The sequence below is a fragment of the Vicia villosa genome, linkage group LG1 (assembly GCF_029867415.1).
Source record: "Vicia villosa cultivar HV-30 ecotype Madison, WI linkage group LG1, Vvil1.0, whole genome shotgun sequence".
Lineage (NCBI taxonomy): Eukaryota > Viridiplantae > Streptophyta > Magnoliopsida > Fabales > Fabaceae > Vicia > Vicia villosa.
In genome coordinates this window covers 155,822,026-155,843,408 of record NC_081180.1, presented here as the reverse complement: position 1 = coordinate 155,843,408, position 21,383 = coordinate 155,822,026, and the positions used below count along the sequence as shown (strand labels likewise).

The window sequence follows — 21,383 nt, the reverse complement described above, 5'->3', positions numbered from 1 at the left end:
GGGACGAAGAAGGAGTTCAAATTTTTAATTTTCTTCTTCTCGGTGGAAATATGAGTCTTTTTCTTAAGTTCAAATAGGATGATCCCGCTGATTGATTTGTTGATGGTATTTTAAAGAAAGTAGTGATAGCCAAGTGGCTCTAAATACAAGATAAATGAGTGAATTGTGTTAATTAAAAAATGAAACCAATTTATAAAAACATTTAAGTTAATTTTATTAATCAAACTGATATTAACGAGCAGAATAAGTAAAGAAAAGAAGTTAAGAGACGAATAAAAAATAAAACGTTAAGAAAATTAAGCGATGGAAAATAAAGAGATAAGAGATAGAGAACATGCATTATAGATTTATACCGGTTTGACCTAACAAATTGGTTTACTCTTGATACTAAGAGTTTTCTGTTGAAAATTTCTACTAAATAGAGACATGCATTTTTCATATGTTATGCCCACAAACCTTCTTACAACCAAACAAAAGATTTAACACTAACCAATCTCTAAACTAAACAAGAGATTTTATACATGTTGATCTCTTAATTAAATAGAGCTTTTAACATGTTAAGCTCAAGAACCAAACATAGCTTTTATCATAGGAAAAACTAAAGAACCAAACACAACTTTTAACATAAGGCAAACTCAATAGCCTACAACCAGTCTTTAATATAGAATTAGCTATCAACCTTACAAAATAATTTTAAAAAGTTAATAAACTCTTGGGTACAGTAAATAAGGCACAACGCTAATTACAACAAATAGCTCACAAGTGATTTTAAATCTTTTAAGATATGGATGATCGATTAGAAGACATGACATGTGCTATTGGAGAACCATCTTTTAGGAAAACCCATATTATGATACTTTATGTAGTGATGAGGATGTACATTTATATAAGGAGTGGACAAGTGTTTTAGGAAAGCATATATCTATGATGATTACTATACAAAAACAACATGGAAATGACATAGATGTTCATCTAATTCTATTAATTAAAGATTTAAGACTTTTGTGTAAGGAAGGCATTGACGTTGATGATGTGTATTTAGGTGAAAAGTTTAAGATAGGTGTCGTGTTATTTTATAGTATCAATTACTTTTCTGCATATAGAATGCGGAAGGCTTTTAACGAAGAGCATGAGTTTGAAATTGTTTCAAAACTTTTAACCGAAGATGAAGTTTATCAATGAGAAGAACACCTAACTATTGTCATTGGAAAGAATAAAAAATGGACCATTGAGAGAAATATTTGAAAAAAAAGATCCGGTGTTCTTTGATCTTCCATATTGGTCCAGCCTCGATGTAAGACATTGTCTTAATGTGATAGATGTGGAGAGAAATATGGAGCTACACTTATTCAAACCACCGCCCCCCCTTTCTAAGTGTTTTTCTATCCATCACAATTTGCATATATGGTGTTGTTCTTTAATTTTCTCGTTAAATTCGCAATGTGTACATGTGGACTTGTTTATAACTTAAACCATGACAATATTCAATATAAGGTTACTTATTTTGTCTGCACTGGATATATTGATTGGATCAGACTATAAATTTGTTTGTTGTTCTAAATATATTGCTAACACAACTTCATAATTTGCTCAATGGTTTAAGTTACATTGGCTTGTCAAGAATGAACTCACAATTTTGGATTTAGAAACCTAATCTGTCAAACACAATCCCAATATCTATGTAATGATGACACTTATAGTTTTCCAAAACCTGTTACAGTCAATTTGTAAGGGCAGAACCTAACTTCTACAGAGTTTTTCATAACTGTTATTCACATATCTGTTTTTTAAAATGTTTATAGTTAGGCTCATTTAGATAGTGTGTTTTTTAATTAGAGTGTTTGTTTTTTACTTAGAATATAAACCATGCCATCAACTATAAATTATAAAACATATACAAATGCATATCAATACAACATGATAGTGTTAAAGATAAAACTTTAGGTTGTTCGGAATTCGATCAATTGGAATCTTCAATAATATATGACAGCAAGGGTATATCATTTAAGCAATTCAAATTCAAATTCATTAGAAACATTTCAAACAGAAGTATATTTGAAACAATGCTCATCATGATAAACTCAAATCCATGAAAACCTTGTAACTAAATGGGGCAATTGAAATTCAAAAAAACTATGTCTTTATAAAACCTCAAATTCAACAATCATGATAAACTAAGTACCAGAACAGCAAAACAAAACATCATCCAACAAATTAAATAAACCAAATGTCTTGATCATAAGGCAATGTAAATTTAAAACTTAGAAAATTTGAAGCTAACTATTTCTCCTGTTTAATATCTTTGGCCATCTTGGTTAATGATTGTTGTACACTATCATTATCTTCTACTGCATCATTTATAAGTCTCTTACATGGAGTGAGTCCTGAATTTTCAATGGTCAGGTCATTTTCTGCAGATGCAGATACAGGTTCCTATCATGAATAAAGAAAGGCAACAATAAGATTTACAATAATGACACAATGATAAAGTTGCTCAGCAAACAAAGAATATCACATGTAAAAAATACATACAGAAATGTTATTCATGTCATCCCAGGACAGAGGTTCTGGTGCTCGAAGTTTTGAGGTCTGGTGAAAATAACAAACAGTTAGTGTACGACCTAAGAAAACTAAGCACTCATCAAACAGAGATTACAAAAGATTACCTCTTCAAATTTGAAACTCTCCTTAATTTTATTACGCACATCTTCATCAGTCTTTGAAGCCAATGACAGAAAGTCGCCCATTTTTAGGCTGATAAACAACTCTAATTGCCAATTCTTTTTTCAATATGGAGTCAAGTTCGTAAGGGAACTCAAGTGGATCGTAATCAACAAACTATAAGAATAAAAAGTATTAGACACCTTAAAAACCAAAAAAAATTGATTTAAATATTGTTGTATGCAACAATTACATACCTGTGTTAAATCCATCTTCATTTGAAGAGCAGACTTCCCAATTAACTTCACGCAGTCTGTGTCCCAAAATACGAACTTTGCCTTCGAACTGCCGTCAACAGCTGTTATATCAAGCTTATACCTAAATAATTCATGAAACATAGGTAGGAGAACACATCAATCTTCATTGTTTGTAAGAAAATATAAACATTACTAGTTGGAAATGGAAGAGGAATATAAAGTATATCGTGGCACAGGTTCTGGGCTAATATGATCCTTAAAACACTTCAGCTTTCCATCCTTGGCAGTCACACTCCTTGTGCATTCCACACATCCATCATAGTATCATCCTATCTGCCTAGCATCAAACTTATCGAGGGTAGCAACGGTAACACCGGTTGTTTCCTACAAAGTTGGCCAATATAAATTACAGTTATATGAGGCTTTAAGAACGATATCAATATAAGGAAACAATCAATCAATCTTTCTTACATGTTGCGGATTTGTTATTTCAGGGAAACTCATTATTTCAGCCTTCCAAGCAAATTTGTCATAGTCAGAATAAAATGAGTTTTGCGTTGCCTTAACTTGTACACTTGAAGATGATAACAAAGGCAAATCAACACCAAGTCTGAAAAATGTAAACACAATATTTAATTCAATTAAAATCAACATCAAGTTAAATAAATGATTATGCAAGACAGTTAAAAAGAAGTTCAATAAGCATTCCAAACGATATAATAAAGAAACAGACACATGCTTTAGTATCTTTCTTTTAGACTCTTGACCTCCTCAATAGCAAGGTCATTAATCAACAGTTTCGTTCCATTCCATGTGTTGGAAACACTAACTGGAAATCCTCCTGAATCACAAGAAATTGAAGAAACAGTTACAACTGTTGGATATAAAAGAAAATAAGCATTTACATTTAAACTATTGTATCATGCATGATTACCTTGAGCCTCTTTAACCCTTGCATTGATTAGCACAATGACAATATCAGAGGCCTGCTTATTATTCTTATAATACTCATATAGCTGAACAACAAGTTGCCCTCAAAGAGTACATTGTACAACTGTTTTGTTGGCATCTACAATTGAAAAAACTATTTTGTTATTGCTGTTGTCACCGTTAACTTGGGTTTGAGTGATATCAGTGATTCCTCCAATCAAATCTAAGAAAAAAAATGGATTGGTTAAAGTTTTTCAACAAAAATAAATTATAACGTTTGAAATTAGGGTGTAGGGAACTTACCAACCAAAACATTTGATTGAAACCTTCCTTCAACTATGGAATTCAAACCAATAATGTTAAGGTAGTTATGAGGGATGTCAGGAAATTCTGCTTTCTTAACAGAAGTTGAGCCACAAAAAACCAATTTGTATGTATGATTTGTCGACTTAAAAGCAAAATCATTCTTTCCAACTTTAAAATTTTGCATGATATAAGAGTTTCCCGTTTCAATTTCAGATTTGAATTTCGAAAGCAAATAAGCAGGGATAACAGCCTGAATCATATCACGCTGCAAGAAATAAACATTTCATCATCAGTGGTTAATCAACACAAAACATATTATAAGTAATCAGTGGGGAACCATATCTTGCTACAGTACCTTAGAATCAACCAAAACCATCTCCATGTGTTCTTTGTTTGAAGAACTTGTGACAGTCCATAGATGTTTGCATCTAACAGCGATCTTCCACAAATCTTTTGAATCATTGCTCTCTTTCAATGGCTCAATTGGGCGACACATGATTCACATACAAACACTGCAAGAAGAGTAGAGATATTAGTTAATTATCAAAGATGAATCAAATGGAGATGAATATAAACAGTGTTTAACAGAAGTTAGAGACGGAGGTGATGGAGACGAAGATAGTGTCTTGAGATGAAGGAGGAGTGAAAATCGCGGCGAAGGTGATGGAGACGAAGGATTTGTCTTGAGATGGAAGAGGAGCGAAAATCGCAGGGTACTAAGATGCAGCAGAATAGACATGGTTATGCATTTGGTCATGTTTTATGCAGCCTATGGAACACAAAAGGTTTATTGAACAATGAAAGATTGCAGTTAATGAAGAAATGAAGTTCTGTGTTTTCCAAGCCAGATATCGTGGCTTTTTTTCTTTGATTCACGTGGCCAGGAATTTATTGTGTAGGGGAGTAATTATGGGTTGACTTAGATATTTAAACCCAAATTATATTATCAATGCAGCTTTTGAGATTATTTCACCTATAATATAAAATAATATAATATAAAATAGATAAAAAAAAGAAAAACCAAATAAATAAAAATGAAATCAACCAATCAAAAAGTGACACAATAGATAACATTTAATGTTAAATGAATATGGTGGCTTTATTTTTCAGAAGGACAAATTTACCCATAGAATTTGAACGGTTTTAGTTATTTAATCAGATGGCTTAAAGTGTAATTATCAGGTACTTTACTTTTTATATATTATAATAGATAGATAGAGTTTTGTAATGTATATTTTAGAAAATAAAAATAAAAATAAAATACCAACAAAAATTAAGAGGGTAACACATCACCCGTAATTAATGTCAAATCAATAATATTGAGTTATTTTGTTAAAAGTCTTTTCTACTCATGGAATTAGAAAAATTTTAGTAGTTTTTTCAGAGGGCTTTTAGTGTAATTTCCCGGTACTTTTGCTTTTATATATTAATAATATATTAATAATTAATACTAATAATTTCCTTATGAATACAAATATTGAATTATAATCTAATAAGATTCCAAATATTTTTACAGGTGACATTGATGGTTTGTTCAATTATAAACTTACTCAGATATATGAAGTGTTGGATTATGTCTACTCAACAGTTTGAATTGATAATATTTATTCTCTTTTTTCAATGTTTATGTTCAATATTTTGAATGATTGTTTTTCTTTCTGAAATAAATCTTATATCTTACTATAACTTCGATAATTTTCCAATTATTTACAATTATGTTTTATGTAAAACCCATTACTATTTTAAATATTTATTCTAATATATTTAAGTTTATATCATTATTATTAATCATACATCTAAATTTAATATTTTTTATTTTTGAAACATTAAAATAATTATATATATTCTTTAAAAAAAATTAATGAAGATTTGTAAATTTGGTGGTGTTTCTCTATCATATCAGCCACATGGATGCTATATCATTCAGGTCTGCATAATTAATAGAACACATAAACAAAATTACTTAAACTAGATCACCGGCCCGTGCTTCGCACGGATATATTTGAAATAAAACTTCAATTATTTTATAATAGTTGATATTTAATTTTTTATTTTCATATAAAATTATTTTAAAAGTTATTTGGATTATGTTTGTAATTATACTATTAATTTTTTAATGTGAAAACATATAAAATAATCTTGTAGGCCATTTAGATTATGTTTGCAATTATACTATTAATTTTTTAATATGAAAGCATATAAATTATTTTGTACGCAATTTAGATTATGTTTGCAATTATACTATTAATTTTTATAATGTGAAAGCATATAAAATTATGTTGTAGGCTATTTAGATTATATTTGCAATTATACTATTAATTTTTTTAATGTTAAAGCTTATAGAATTATCTTTTAGACCATTTAGATTATGTTTGAAATTATATTATTAATTTTTTAATGTGAAAGAAAATAAATTAGATAAAAAATCTATTATGATAATTTAAAATATATAAATTTAAAAAAAGAAATATTAATCTACTAAAAAATATTATTTAATAATTCTTTGTAAACTACATTTAATGTTGTATCTATATCTCCACATTCATCATTAGTCGCCAATATCTTCAACTATTTCCTTGAAGTAACCCTTGATATGGAAACATATAGTTGTCCATGAGAGAAAATTAGTTGTAGCAGATATAATATAACATGTTTGAGTGGATGTTCTTGATATGACAACCTATAGTTGTCCATGAGAGAAAATTAGTTGTGGTAGATATACTATCACATGTTTGAGATGCAGATTTCTATTTTTATTTTATTTCATTATTAAAACGATCGATTACAGTTCAAGACATTCGATATGTATTAATGTGTATAAGACCGTGAACCAAAACATACCAAAAAATTTAAACACAAATGTTAATTACATCGCTTCTGTAAAATATCATAAGAGAAATATTTGAAGAATAAATGATAATTTTTATATTTAACATTTTTTAGGTGATAGATGATTAAAAAATTTTAGTTTATATTACTTTATATGATGTGATCTATAAGATAAAAAAGAAAAAACACATATAATATAATCACAAAAATTTGCGAAATCATTATACTTATTCTACAATACTTACATCTATGTCGAATTGAAACATTACACTCAAAAAATAACAAACTAACAAAAACTATATCAATAAAATAGGATTTTTATTGAGACGTATATTAGAGTTAAAGATATTTAGATATTCACTTATGTGGCCACATGAACGATCATTTCACAAAATTCTCAAGAAAGCAACAATGATGCACCAGAAATTTATGATCTTCTCCTGATTCAAATCAATCAATAAAAGATAATTAGATAAAAATATAAATTAGATAGAAAGATACAAAAAAAGACAAATAAAAATTGTATCAATATAAAAGAGAATTTAAATATTTATAACATAATAATTTGAGTCTCTATTATACCCCAAAAATTAATGTTACGGAGTATAAATTAAGAGAAACTAAAATTTTTATTATACAAAATTGAAGAGCATCACAAATGGTATGTGTTTAGAACACAATGATAATGCAATATCAAATATTTATATATAGAATGATAACGGACTACATAATAACAAATAATGACTGATAAAATTATTAATTAAATTTTATATTAATACAATAAATAAATGATCATAATAATAAAAGAATATGAGTTACAAAATATTAACAAATATAAATCAAAAGTTAAGAATATCAGTTACAAAATATATTCATTTATTGTATCAAAATCGTGTAGTAATAATCTAATAAACTACAAAAAAAATAATAATAATGTAATTAACTGTTTAACTTATTTATTTTTTTCTCAAAATATTATAAAATTAAAAACATTTTAATAAATACATTTGTACTATAGTAAATTTTGAATAGAATTTTTTATAGTAATAATGGTAAATTATAAAACTAAATTCATTATATTATAAAAAAAAAATTCAAGTAGATAATTGAAAATTAATGAAATTTTACATTAATAATTTAATAATATTAAAATATATAATTCTAGATTTTAATAAAATCTTGTAATAATAATCTAATAAATTTTAATAAAAAATAATTTAATATATTGGCATATGTGGTTTTTCTATACAAATTATAAAATTTATAATATTTTAATAAATAAATTTGTATTATAATAAACTTTGAATTGATTTTTTTTACAAAATTTAACTACGCAATTTTATTTATTAAATTTTAAAAAGTTTTTTATAACTCATTTATCATGTAACGTTCAGCAAATTAATAGTTTAGTGATGTTTTTATTATGTAATTTCCATGAATTAAAAGTATTGAAGAGTTTTTAAAATGGATCTATATTTAGTATTATTTTTTTATTTCCTCTCTATTATAAATTATTTATATAAAGGATCTTAACACATAACTTCATGAGTATAAAAAGCTGACTATTGGAATTATATATGAAATTTACAATTAATTTATAATTTTAAGTTTTAAATTATGATTTATTATTTATATTTAAATTTAAAATGTATAAGAGAGAGAGAGAGATTTTTTATAATATATTTTAGAAATGATAAATATAAATTTAAATTTCATTTATATTTTTTTAATCAAAGGTTAAGAATATCAGTTACACAATATATTTATTAATTGTATCAAGATCTTGTAGTAATAATCTAATAATCTAAACAAAAAAAATAATAATGTAATAGTTTAACTTATTTATTTTTTCTCAAAATATTATAAAATTAAAAATATTTTAATAAATACATTTGTACTATAGTAAATTACGAATAGAATTTTTTATAGTAATAGTAATAAATTATAAAACTAAAGTCATTATATTATAAAACAAATTCGAGTAGATAATTGAAATTAATGAAATTTTACAGTAATAGTTTAATAATATTAAAATATATAATTGTAGATTTTAATAAAATCTTGTACGAAAAATCTAATAAATTTTAATAAAAAATAATTTAATATATTGGCATATGTGGTTTTCCTATACAAATAATAAAATTCAAAATATTTTAATAAATTATTTTTACTATAATAAACTATGAATTGAATTTTTTTAAATATTTAACTATGTAATTTTATTTATTAAATTTTAAAATGCTTTTTATAACTCATTTATCATGTAACGTTTAGGAAATTAATAGTTTAGTGATGTTTTTATTATGTAACTTCCATGAATTAAAAGTATTGAAGAGTTTTTAAAACTAATTTACATTTAGTATTTTTTTTTATTTCTTCTATATTATAAGTTATTTAAATAAAGAATCTTAATACATAATTTCATGAGTATAAAAAACGGACTATTGCAACTATATATGAAATTTACAATTAATTTATAATTTAAATTTTGATTTATTACTTTTAATTAAATTTAAAATGTATAAGAGAGAGAGAGGGAGAGAGATTTTTTAAATTATATTTTAGAAATGATAAATATAAATTTAAATTGTATTTATGTTTTTTTAGTTCTTCTCTATTATATATATATATATATATATATATATATATATATATATATATATATATAATTTATTTATGTTCTCTAATATATATTTTAAGGAAATTTTTATTTCATTTTCATATTTAAATAAATATAATATGTATTTTAGTTATAAGTATAATAATTATTATTTTTATTATGTTTATGATTATTATAGTTATTATTATTATTATTATAATTATTATTATTTTTTATTTTCAATGTAAGGACAAATTAGTAAATGTCAAAATTAGGGTTTTTGTTTAGATTTAATATCAAGGTGACATGTGGCCAAGTTTTGTTTAGAGATATTACCAAGGTGACATGTGGCTAGGGTTGCCATCATGACAACCTTGGATTTATATATATTAAGATGAGAAAGAAGAACATACGTGGTCGCATAGATAATTTCGAGCAACTTCAGAAAAGATTTTGGTTTTAGTTTCTTAATTGATACTATATATTTAATAATTGAATGTTTTTTTTTGCTAAGTTACAAAAATATTAAAACAAATTCTATTCTTTATAAATAAACATTACAATTTAGAATTTAAAAATATTTTGCCAAAATTATTTTTTAATAATTAAATTATTTTTATAAAATATAATAAAGCAAGATGAGTAAATGCACATGACAAGCTCACATCAATATTTTTAATAAATTATAAATACATCTAAATATTTTTTTTTATTTTAAAAACTATTATAAATCTCACCACTTATAAAAAAAATTCAATTTAAATTGTAAATTATAAATAAATCTAAAATATATTTTTCTCATAAATTTAAACCCGTGCCTCGCTCGGGTATACAAACTAGTAAATTTTATATCAGTTCAATAATTTTTTTTATAAATAATAATGATAGATAATAAATTTAAATTATAAGTGTTTTTTAAATATTATAAAATATTTAACCCGTGCCTCGCACAGGTTTAAATACTAGTAAAATATAATAAAACAAAAGGAGTTTTTTTTGGCAAGTTTGCCATTTCTCAATTATACAGAGTCCTTATTATTTTTAAATTTGCTATTAATAATAATCTTTCTATAATTAATAATATTTTTATTTATAATATTAAAATATTATTATAATATTGAGGTATTGTATTGTTTAAGTTAATTGTCATTATCATTTTATTTTATTTTGTTTGCTATTTGGTTTATTATATTGCATTGGGCCATGCGAAACCAATAAAGGTTAATTCTTTTCATATTTTTTTTTAGCCTTTTGGAAAAACCATTTATGTGTCAGTTAAAATCCTTTGGTACAGGCATAAGTGATTTTCCTTCCAAATACAGATGAAACGTGAAGAATAATCGGTCAGTTTCACCTCCAACATAGGTTTCTCAATAAAATCATTTTTCAATACAACTTATCAGCGGATACACTTCCAATGTCATCATTGATTTCTCTTCTCCCAGTCCCGATTCATCTCATCATCAATGTCATCTATTCTGTTTTCCAGGTAATTAATTGATTTTTATGTTGATTTATGCTGATTCCATATGAATTCAATAGTATAAATAAGACCAATTTGAACCTCAATTTCATCCGACTTTGGATTTGTTACTCAGTGGTATATTTACTGATTCTCCTCCAGATTTCTCGATCAGGTTTTTTGAATGGCTTCCCGAGGACATGACTCTGTTAAGGAAATCACTCCTCCAAAGGAATCATGGAACATTGTTGTTTGAGTTATTCTGTTATTGTTTGTTCAAAATATGAATGTGAAACATAAGTTTTTTGCAATAGAAATGGTTCTCATGGATGATAAGGTTATTTGTTGTTTCCTTTGATTGTTCTTGGTCGATTATATTATATGGTTTTGTCATAATTTTTATTGTTTATTATTCATTGTTTATAAATTTATAGGGTGACAAAATCTAAGCTTCTGTTCGAAAAGCTATGCTGTCTTGATTTAAAAATAAGATTCGTGAGGGAGCTGCTTATAATTTTAAGTCCTTTGTTGTTGCCGCTAATACTTGAGCGTTTAGGACCATAAACAACAATTCAAATTGAATTTGCAGATTGGATTGTAGAAGATTTTCATGTAGGTTTCACTTGGAAGTTTGATCTGTTTGGTTTGAAACATGAGGTGCTATTTCTACCAAAGGATGGAAGGTGGATTAAGCTTCAGAAGCTGCATAAAAGCTTTCAGGACACTGTTAAAATTGTTTTAATTACACTTTGATTTCTTGATTGTGTTAAGACAAAACCTTGATTTTCTATTGATTTTTTTTTGAGAAACTTGTGTAAGAATAGAGATTTGAGGTATTTTTCTTGATTTTTCATTTTTGTAAGGTAATGAGTGATGGCTTAAGTGAAAAGTGCATTTTGTGATGGTTTTTTACTGAATGTTTTTTGTAGCTCTTATGGGTTTAAATCTTCACACAAGGATTTACTGGATCACATGTCTTTTGTTGGTGAAGCTACTAGAATAGATGTTGTACTTGCTCGGTGTAAGGTATGTATTTTTTTTCTCAAATATATTGTGGTGTTGAAATAGGAAACCATTTTTTTTTCTTTTTATTCCCCAATCCCTTGTTTAAATTTAATCATTGAAATGGTGGTTGATTTTTTTATTTAAATTGTGTTTCTGTTGTGTTTGCAATGAGTTTTAGTTTTAGTAGTTAGCTTTTGTAATAAGTTAAATTAGTTGCCATGAAGATGGTGCCTATGTTCATGTGTTGGTTGATAAAAAGAAGATTTTAATTAGTTGTTTTTGTAAACCCTCTGTGGATGTTTTTGGCTTATTCTCTTGGTTTCCAAGGCCCAGATTCAGCAATGAGATTATTTATTTTTTTAAAATAAGGATGGGTTAAACTTTATTCTCTTGGTGCTTGTAATATTGATTGCTGTATTGCAGTATTGATTGGTTAAACTTTATTTCTTTCGATATTTTCCACGTTTTCCATCTCTCTGCATTATACTCTTGAAATATTGATTGCAATTATAACATATTTAAGTAATCAATGGTTTTTTATCAAAAAAGTAATTAGTGGTTTGTATTTCGAGTACTCTTAAAATTTTTATTTCTTCAGTTTTTCTTCTCTCAGCTTTTTACTCTTGGAAAATTAGTTTGCAGTCCTTATTTATTTAAGTAATGAATGATTTGTATTTTGTGTACTCTTCAAATTTTTTTTTCTTTGTCAGTTTTGTTTGATTTTCACATTTCTCATTTTTGTTATTAGAGTTTTAATTTAATTTTTCATGTTATTTTGCTAAAAATTATTTTTCTCTTTAAGTATGATTAAAAAAAGTTGTTCAACTAAAGGTTTTAAGGGATTAATGAAAATACCGCGATGATGGAAAAAACTTTTGCTCACAGCTTTAATTATGAGAATTTGTTGCATATTTAATTTCATTTTCTTTATCAGAAATGATTTATGTAGTCTATTATCTCCCTTTCATTCATTTTATTTAGGCATATATATTATTTATATTTATTTATGGTTGGTTTTACTACTGATTTCCGAAATTTGAAGAATTGTCACTATCTGGCTTTACAGATGATGATACCGACAGTAACATCCGAAACTAATGAAGACTCAAAAGTAGATGATGATTTGTTTGATTCTGTTTGTGCAATGTGTGATGATGGTGATGATATTATAATGTATGAATTCTTCTTCCTTAGGGACTTATTTAAATTGATGTTTTTATCTATGACTAAAGTATTGTTAAGTCGAACCGATAGTATATTTTATACTAATATATTTAGTCTGCCTGACATAAATATGCCCGTGCAACTAATATAATATGAGAAATATCTATCACTTTAAATAAAATAAAAATAAGTCATTGAATTTTGTAAATTATCTGGAAATAATTCCTAACATTATTTCTAAAACTGAACAGCTAATTGATTCTACGATATAATCCTACGTAGGAGTACTAACAAAATCATTCTTTTATTGGTTGTTACCTTGTAATTAAAATTGATTCTACATGGTCATGTAGATACAGAGCTTGGAACTGGTAACAAATATAATCATGATATTTTTTACTCTGCATCTGTTACATGTTTTTTCTTATAATGCAGCTATCCCATATACGTTATCCAGGAGCTGCAAAATTCATGTTATTGAGGCTCTTACACCAACGAACAATATTCTCTTTATTCCGAATCTTTCCATTAAAACAATGCATGTGATGCTACAAATTCTCTGTCTTTATTATCCCGTATTCGTTGAAGTTAGAATGGTTAAATGAAGGCCAGAATTTTCTTAGTGGAATATGGAGATGAGATGCAATCTACTACATTGGTTGCGAAGTTTCAAAATTAACGAACAAACCCCATGTTGATAACTTATGTAAAGAAGTCGGCAATTATTTCTCCAACGTATGGCTTATAAAAGACATGAATCATATATCTTTGCATAGAGTTATGGGTCTTGATTGATTGTAGTTAGTTAGTTGTTGTTTTCCTTTATCAGTCTTGGTCTTGATTGATTGTAGTTAGTGTAATAACTTTAACATTTTTATAAAGTGATGTATTTGGAAAATTATCATCTTTTTCTTAATCAAGATAAATTACTATTTCATGTTGAAGGAATTTTGTGTGTGTACGCTACAAACGTTCTCTATAGTGAGTTTTCAATAATTTATAAAAATCGTGTAGTGTTATTTGCTTGGTAATTAAACTTGTTGTAACATTTATATTCGTTAATTTTATCCCGTTGCTTACACGGGTAGACACATTAGTAGTTTATAATTTAAGTTTGGTTAACTGAATTGGTTGTAATATGTGGTTCAGTTTATTATCTATTTTAGTGGTTGTAGTTTTTTATGGTTCAATTCAGTTATAGTATTTAGTCCAATTAACTTTTTTTTTGCACATCCCTAGTCTGAACTGAACATTTAATCTATCATGCCCTTGAACCAACATAAGTGGGCGTACATTTTGAAGGTTGGCATCGCTTTTAAGTTGTTGTTTATGGAACTGTTTTGGAAGCTTGCTTGTAATATGCAGTTGGTATTGTGGTGATATGTACTTAATTTTTGCAGGTCTGGAGTCTTCAAAACAACGTTGATTGGTCTATGTTGTGTGCTACATGATGCCAAGTTACAAGGCTTATGGATCATGAAGAACTTTGAGGCATGATGGAGTGGCCTTGAAGAATTGAAAAGAAATAGTCTAGGAAAGAGTGTCGAGTCTGGTTCAAAAAGTCAACTCTTGACCAAAAAGTCAACTTTTGAATTTTGTATTTTATTCAAAGTATTTTTTTTTTTTTTTTTGTATTAGCTTTTGCACTTGAAATTTGAATGTATCATGTAATATGAAATATGTTGCCCACTGCAGTTTTGTAAGATTGAATTATGTTCGCCCCAAATTGTATGAAAGAAGCTTTTTCTAATATGAAGTATTTAAATGTATTAATGCATTTTCTTGAAACAGCACTCTGACTGGCTCTTATGGTAGCTGTTTTGGCAATCCAAATGCTGGGTTTGGAACTGTAATGTGTGGAATATCTATTCTTATGGAGATCTTGAAATGGATGGAAGCATAAAATAATGTTGTATCACAATTCCAACACAGCAGTGACACCAAAAAACAATTGATGTTTAAAAGAATATATGCTACCACTTTCAAACCCGCAGCATGCCTAATGCAACTCAGCCTCAAAAGTTGAAAACTGATAGACCCGCGCAATATGGAAACTAAGAAGCTTGGCTAAGGCATCGAGACATGCTTTGCGCACACTCGCTGAGACAATTCTACAGCAAATGCGAAATCTATGGAACCATAGACTTCATTTTTGGAAATGGAGCTGCTCTGCTACAAAATTTTAAGATCATACACACAAGAGTTCCACTTCCATTACAAAAGGTTACAGTGACCACTCAAGTCTCAAGGTAGCAAAAGTCTTCATCAAAGCACATACATTATCTTATACCTTATCACAGCAGTTTAATTTTAACATAATCACAACCTTAAAATGATAAAATAAATAAGAATGAATTGTCATGTAAAACCTCCAAAGTTTGATATAATAATATTTTTCTAATACCAAAATAATAAAAACAAATAAGAAAAAGAGAAGCTAATCGATAATCTGCATAATATCTTTTGGAGCAAACTTGTTATCCTTCTCCTTCTCAGCAGGAAGGTTTCTTAGCTTTCCAATCAACAAGTTAAGACATCATTACAATTTGACCATCTTAAGCCTATACATACACACTAACTAACTAAGTAAAGAACACCAACAATAATTAATCTAGCTAACCTCTTATATCTCAAATAGAGCCAACCAACCAAGAATCTGTGATGATCAGTACTAGGTAGTTTTTGTCCAACAACTAACAAGGAGCAAATCATAAGTGGTAGGAAAAGCTCCGACATTTATCTCTAGAGGCATAAAGTATAGAATGTCAAGATCCCTTAAGATTTTCATCAACTCTTCTATCAACATAGATCTCCTGATGCCACTTTCTCTCATGCCTACGAAGTTCATTCTAAGAGTTGGCCAGACAGCCACTTTTACCATGTCCAGTCTTTCCTGACAATCCATGTTTATGGTAGGTGAAGGATACCAGTGATCTTGCTTTCCGTCCATGTATTCCTTTATTCTCTCTTTCAACAGTAAAACTTTGTTATCGGGAGTTGATACATCAATATAGAATTGCAGAGCCTTTTCCAAGTCAGGACTGTGATTATGATTAAATATGACTTTCTTGCTAAGTTCGCTGTTGGGTATGGTTACCAGTTGTTGATCAAACGATATAAACACAGTCTGCATTAAGTTTATTTCTTTAACAACAAGTTCTGTATCATCAATGTCACATCTATCTCCTACATCATAGGGATGCATAAAGAAAACAAAAAATATTCCTTCAAAACCAGTGGTCAATGTGTTTTTAAATATGTATGCAACCAACACGAACTGTGACCCAATTACGGTAAGTGTTTTGGTAGTGATCATTTTCAAAGTCAAAATCGAACTAACAGAAATCACAAGGACAGCTAAGAAGTTCAGCAAGTTGTATAACTTTGGGACTGGTGATTTGGTGTCATTTATTCTTAAAATTAGTGTTCTTCTCTCCCTGAACACATTCAGAATCCACTCCTTCAAGGCAGTTTGACTTATTTTTCCAGAATCTGATGCTCCTTTAAAGTGATTTACAATTTGAGCAGCTTGAGTTTCAATCATAAAAGGCATCAAGTCCTCAATGTCTATAGACCTGGAACCACACATAGCAATATTTCTGAATATTTGTTCCGTTGCTGCATTAGCATCCTTTTCAGTTGTGACTAATGTGGAATGGTCGTCTTCCAAATCAAGTGCTCCGTAGGTAAATGTTTTCACTAAGCTCTTCATTTCCAAAGAAAGCACAAATTTTGGATTCAGCTTATGCAAAAGATTGAGAGTTACTCCATCACCATCCTTAATCTCACTCCTTGACCTTTCAATTGTGATGGTAGAAAAGTTACGAGTAGCAAGCCTTTCCTCCTCTCGTGCTTTAGCCCTTCGAATTTCAACCATATGTGGTCCAGAAAGCATATTAATCAATAATATATTGATGACCGACTCTTCAATCTTGCCGAAATATGTTCTCAAGTAAAAATAACTGGTTAAAACTTTAGCAATTAAGGATTTGAAGAGCCATAATGCAGCAGCCAGAAAGGAACACAACAGAGTTTTCTCCAAATATTCCAATAAAACAGAGTTGATCACACTGTGAAGTCGGTTATGGAACCAGAAAAACCATGCTAAATAAAATAGCAATAACCACAGACAATTCTGAATTGTTTTCTTCAAAGTATATACATAGTAAAGAACCTTGACCTTCCATTGAAATTTTCTTTGAATCCAAAACACAATAATCCTAATGATACAACGAGACAAGAACCGACCCGAGACTAAAAAAAGAACCATGATTTCCCATTTCCAAATACTAACCTCCCAGTAATCCGTATTCCACAAAAATGGAAGAGTCAAGGTTAATAATAAAGCAGGTATAAGAATTAAACCTAGCCTTTCAACTAAAATCAAAAGACTAAATTTTCTTTTCTTATACTTACTTGAGTGATCCTCATCTTTGAGAGATGATGGAGCAAACTGACCTCCTCCTGGGTGTTGCTTTAATACAGGTCTTCTTCTCCAAACAGTATTGGTCACTAGTTCTTCCGCCATAGGCTCTTTGCGGTTTTCATTAGAGCTGGACTCTCCAACAATGCTTGTTTGGACATTCTCATCTTTCTCATCTTGGATCTCAGATATTTTCTTGCGTTTGCCACGGTGGTGTTCGTCAACGTTGATAACCACCTGCATTGTTGTTGTTGATGAAGAGTAAGAAGAGTTTGAAACTTAAATTGAATCAAAATTAGATTCTGAAAACATAATTGATAAATGTTAAAAAATAATGTGTAACCTCCATTGCAGTAAGTAGTAAACTCCAAAGCTGCTCCTCTATGTGCTCCGAGACCCTCTCCTTGCTTTGGAAGAAAAACTGCGGTATTGATTTTGGCTTCTCCTAGCATAGCATGCCTTGTGCTAGTGAGTTCCTCTTTTATTGGCTTCTCCTATACTCATGCATTTAATGCTGTTACTCATGCTATGACCCCCCTTCTTTAATGGTTTATATTTTTGTGTCATAGTTTAACGAGTATGAGATACTAGTTAAATTTTGGTTTTTTTTTTTTGAGTAATGATATGTTTACACTAAATATAACCACTACACCGTACATTTATAAGGTTTTGTTTTTCTATTATATTTAATATATATTTTTTTCACTTCTTTTAATACTAATTAACACATATTTTTGATGTATTTTACAAAGTATAAGTGTAAGAATTTTGATGTATGAATAGCAATTCTCAACAAATAAATATTGGTGGACACTTATTTCTCCTCGTGACTTTTCTCTCTCTATTAATCTAATATAATGTCGCATTGTCTCTCTTAGTTAACATCTTTCGTAAAAGAGACTCTAAAAAATTAGTTGATCATAGAAAGAGTGTCAATCACAAAAATGAAAAGTAGGGAAAGCAAGAAATTAAAACAAATACTCCAATAGAAATAAAGTTAGTAAAAATATACATTTTAATCAAACATTTTAATTCAAACATTTTAAACTGCTAAAAAAAATAGAGTAGTTTTTAAACTTATAAATGACACTAAATATTTTATAAACTGCGTCATTAAATAATTATATACACTTTTTAATAATTAGTTAATGGCATAAAAAAACTTTTTAAAAATTAAGTGTATTTACTACTCTACATAAAAACTTTTTAATGGTATTAAATAAAGAAAAATGCTAACCAGTGCCCTCAGGGCAATAGTTAAGACTTTAAAAATAGTAAATTTATTTCGGTAATCTACGTATTTAATGCCTCGAAAATTGAAATATTAAATTTTCTATAATTTTTTTTTGAATGCTTAACCATTTCCCTGAGGGCACTGGCTAGCAATACCCTTAAATAAATAGTCCATCTCCTTTAGTAATAAATTTAACTAAATTTCTTTTTTTTTTTATAATTACTCATCCAAATTCATGAGTCTCTTACGCACTATCGAATTGACAAAAATGTTTTTGTGCTTCCCTAGATGCATCCCGAAAACACCATTTTTTTTGTTTAACGTTATTTTATTCTATAGCTGCACTTACATAACTCTTCCGTAGATGCATCTACGGAAGTCTTAAAACATAGTAATTTTTGGGATTTTCTTAAATTAATTGAGAAAATCCCAAAATAATTAAGTTCACGTGAGATTTTCTCAATTAATTGGGAAAATTCCAAATTAACTTACAAATTAATTGGGAAAATTCCAAATTAATTTCTCAATTAATTGGAAAAATCCAAATTAATTAAGTTCATAAAATCTTCCATAGATGTATCTATCGAAGGGGTTGAAACGAGAGTAATATCAAGTTCCACTATGTTTAACGCTTCCGTAGATGTATTTATCGAAAAAATTAATGTTTTTAAAAAAATGCTTTCGAAAATGCATCTACAAAAGCTGCGGACATTTTTGAAATTTCGCGTGGTGTATGAGAGATTCATGGAATGTTTTTTCTTTGTTAAGAAATTACATTTCTATTTTATTAGAATTTTAAAGAAATAAAAATCTGAATGTGAAAAATGTTAAAGTGTAATTAAAATATATTATTTTATTATATTTAGATTATAAACAAAATTATACTATTTTCAAATTTAAGATTATAAACAAAATTACATTTATATTAAAATTATAAACAAAAAATTATAAACAAAAAATTGCAGGGGATCGAACCGTAATTCTCCCTACTAAGTCCAGCGCCAATCACCACTGGACCAACTAACGATTGGTATAGACATCTCATATTTAGAGACACAAATTCTTAAATTTAGGGTTTATGAATTTTGTTGCTTTTATAGTTATATTAAAAACAGATTGGTTATTTGGTTAAAAAAATTGAAATTTTATACTTATAAATAACTATCTTATTTTTAATATAAATAATTAAATTATAAATATTTTAAAATGTGTTCATTTATTTAATTAAACATGTATTATTCAAGTTATAATTTTTCAATTATAAAAGAAAGAACTAATTATGTATTCAAATCAATGTTATGTTTGTTTTTTAATGGCTATGTACCATCCATCCAGACATCATCTATTCGGTTTAAGGATACTTTTAATGACATATGTACAAAATTAGCATTAGAGCGGACATCTTTATATTATAGACTTTGAAATTGAGAGATTCCTTATGTCACATAAAACTTTCAATTTTTTCTAACATTATTGTTATCTGAACGCAATCATAATTTCTAATAAACATATGCCAACATTCATCTCTCTTTGTAATCAACATTTTATTATCAAAGTTATGTCTGCTTTTTAATGGCTATATGTATCATTCTTCCATGACATCATTTATTCGGTTTAAGGAAATTTTTAATGACAAATGTACAAAACTAGTATTAGAGTGGACACATCTCTATTATAGACTTTGAAATTAAGTGAATAAGGAAAGATAATATTGTTCTAACATTTATTTGATGTTTATCGACTGCAACGAAGAAGAATTTCCAATTCTAGAAAAAGTGGACCCAAAATAAGGCACATCCTCCTAGACCAAGCAACCCTTTAACCAGACCATCTATTATTCCACATTAACAATATAGATTGCGACATTTTTATAGGCACTAAAATTTGTCCATGCAATAAATTAAGAATCCAATATTAAATGGAGTAAGTCACGGAAAATACATCAACTATTTATTACAAAAAATGACAATTTAAAAAAAAAATGATTATAGTTTAATATATTACCTTAACAATATGAACAATGGTAAGAAGTTCAAAAGGTTACACTTTGTACTGGCAGCATTCCTTAACCGGGGAGCTTTCTATCAAAGATGCTTATATTTACAAGGCTCCCTCGTGTCAGCAGCCTTGGACCAAGTCGGTTTGGAGCTGCGATATCCCTCCGGCTAAGTCTTTGGTTCTTTAAAAGTTTGTGCAGGATAAAACTCCAACAGATGACAAATTCAGAAGGCTTAATTTCCCTTCTGTTTCTATGTGTTCGCTCTGCAGGTCTCAGGAGGAATCGGCCAGGCACATATTCTTCGATTGCCCTTTTGCGAAGAAAATATGGAAATGGTTTTATCACTCCATCAATATCCGTGTTCCTCCCTCGCCTCTGGAGGATTGCTGGCTTCGGTGCTCCTCTAAGTCAAAGCAATGTTCTTTAGTGCTTAAAGCGGCGGTTGTCTACATTTTCTATTTTGTGTGGGAGGCGCGCAACTGGGCCTGATTCAAGAATTATTTGATGTCTTCCT

General features: G+C 28.1%; 3 protein-coding genes across 17 annotated transcripts in view; 1 reads left to right on the top strand and 2 right to left on the bottom strand.

Moving 5' to 3' along the window:
• Positions 1 to 2,280: 2,280 nt before the first annotated feature.
• LOC131657975 (uncharacterized) lies at positions 2,281 to 4,650 on the bottom strand. Its single transcript, XM_058927318.1, has 11 exons — positions 4,510 to 4,650; positions 4,152 to 4,419; positions 3,992 to 4,071; positions 3,853 to 3,904; positions 3,714 to 3,792; positions 3,390 to 3,528; positions 3,268 to 3,302; positions 2,919 to 3,039; positions 2,734 to 2,838; positions 2,533 to 2,589; positions 2,281 to 2,433 (listed from the first exon to the last, which is right to left on the bottom strand). The coding sequence occupies exons 1-11, from the start codon at positions 4,648 to 4,650 to the stop codon at positions 2,281 to 2,283; spliced, it is 1,230 nt and encodes a 409-aa protein (XP_058783301.1).
• Positions 4,651 to 10,817: 6,167 nt separating this feature from the next.
• On the top strand, positions 10,818 to 15,235 carry LOC131644509 (protein ENHANCED DOWNY MILDEW 2-like). Of its 14 annotated transcripts, none has more exons than XR_009296537.1 (5): positions 10,818 to 11,071; positions 11,207 to 11,381; positions 11,974 to 12,070; positions 13,116 to 13,222; positions 13,649 to 14,606. XR_009296537.1 is itself a non-coding variant. In XM_058915027.1 (4 exons), exons 1-4 carry the CDS (start codon positions 11,049 to 11,051, stop codon positions 14,708 to 14,710), a joined length of 324 nt encoding a protein of 107 aa, XP_058771010.1. In that variant the 5' UTR covers positions 10,818 to 11,048; the 3' UTR covers positions 14,711 to 15,235. The 14 variants fall into 14 exon arrangements, 4 of the variants coding, with proteins under 4 accessions (XP_058771010.1, XP_058771011.1, XP_058771012.1 ...); XR_009296535.1 differs by having other exon boundaries at positions 11,634 to 12,070; XR_009296531.1 differs by having other exon boundaries at positions 11,479 to 12,070.
• A 352-nt stretch (positions 15,236 to 15,587) lies between these two features.
• LOC131644507 (mechanosensitive ion channel protein 6-like) overlaps positions 15,588 to 21,383 on the bottom strand; it is a 47,438-nt gene continuing 41,642 nt past the window's right edge. Inside the window, exons 1-2 of one of the 2 annotated variants that reach the window (XM_058915024.1) lie at positions 17,980 to 18,125; positions 15,588 to 17,873 (exon numbers count right to left, since the gene is read on the bottom strand). In XM_058915024.1, the coding sequence (XP_058771007.1) occupies positions 15,885 to 17,873; positions 17,980 to 17,985 (1,995 nt within the window). In that variant the 5' untranslated portion in view covers positions 17,986 to 18,125 and the 3' untranslated portion in view covers positions 15,588 to 15,884. Of the gene's footprint in view, positions 17,874 to 17,979; positions 18,126 to 21,383 lie in introns of those variants that run through there. The other variant, XM_058915025.1, reaches the window with a different exon arrangement.

Coding starts and splice junctions, on each gene's coding strand:
- LOC131644509 (XM_058915026.1), top strand. CDS start 11,049: ATGTCATCTATTCTGTTTTCCAG. Junction 11,072..11,973: donor TCATCTATTCTGTTTTCCAG/GTAATTAATTGA, acceptor TGTTTTTTGTAG/CTCTTATGGGTTTAAATCTT. Junction 12,071..13,115: donor TTGTACTTGCTCGGTGTAAG/GTATGTATTTTT, acceptor CTGGCTTTACAG/ATGATGATACCGACAGTAAC.
- LOC131657975 (XM_058927318.1), bottom strand. CDS start 4,650: ATGTGTCGCCCAATTGAGCCATTGAAAGAGAGCAATGATTCAAAAGAT. Junction 3,793..3,852: donor AAGGGTTAAAGAGGCTCAAG/GTAATCATGCAT, acceptor TATATCCAACAG/TTGTAACTGTTTCTTCAATT. Junction 3,303..3,389: donor AAATAACAAATCCGCAACAT/GTAAGAAAGATT, acceptor CCAACTTTGTAG/GAAACAACCGGTGTTACCGT.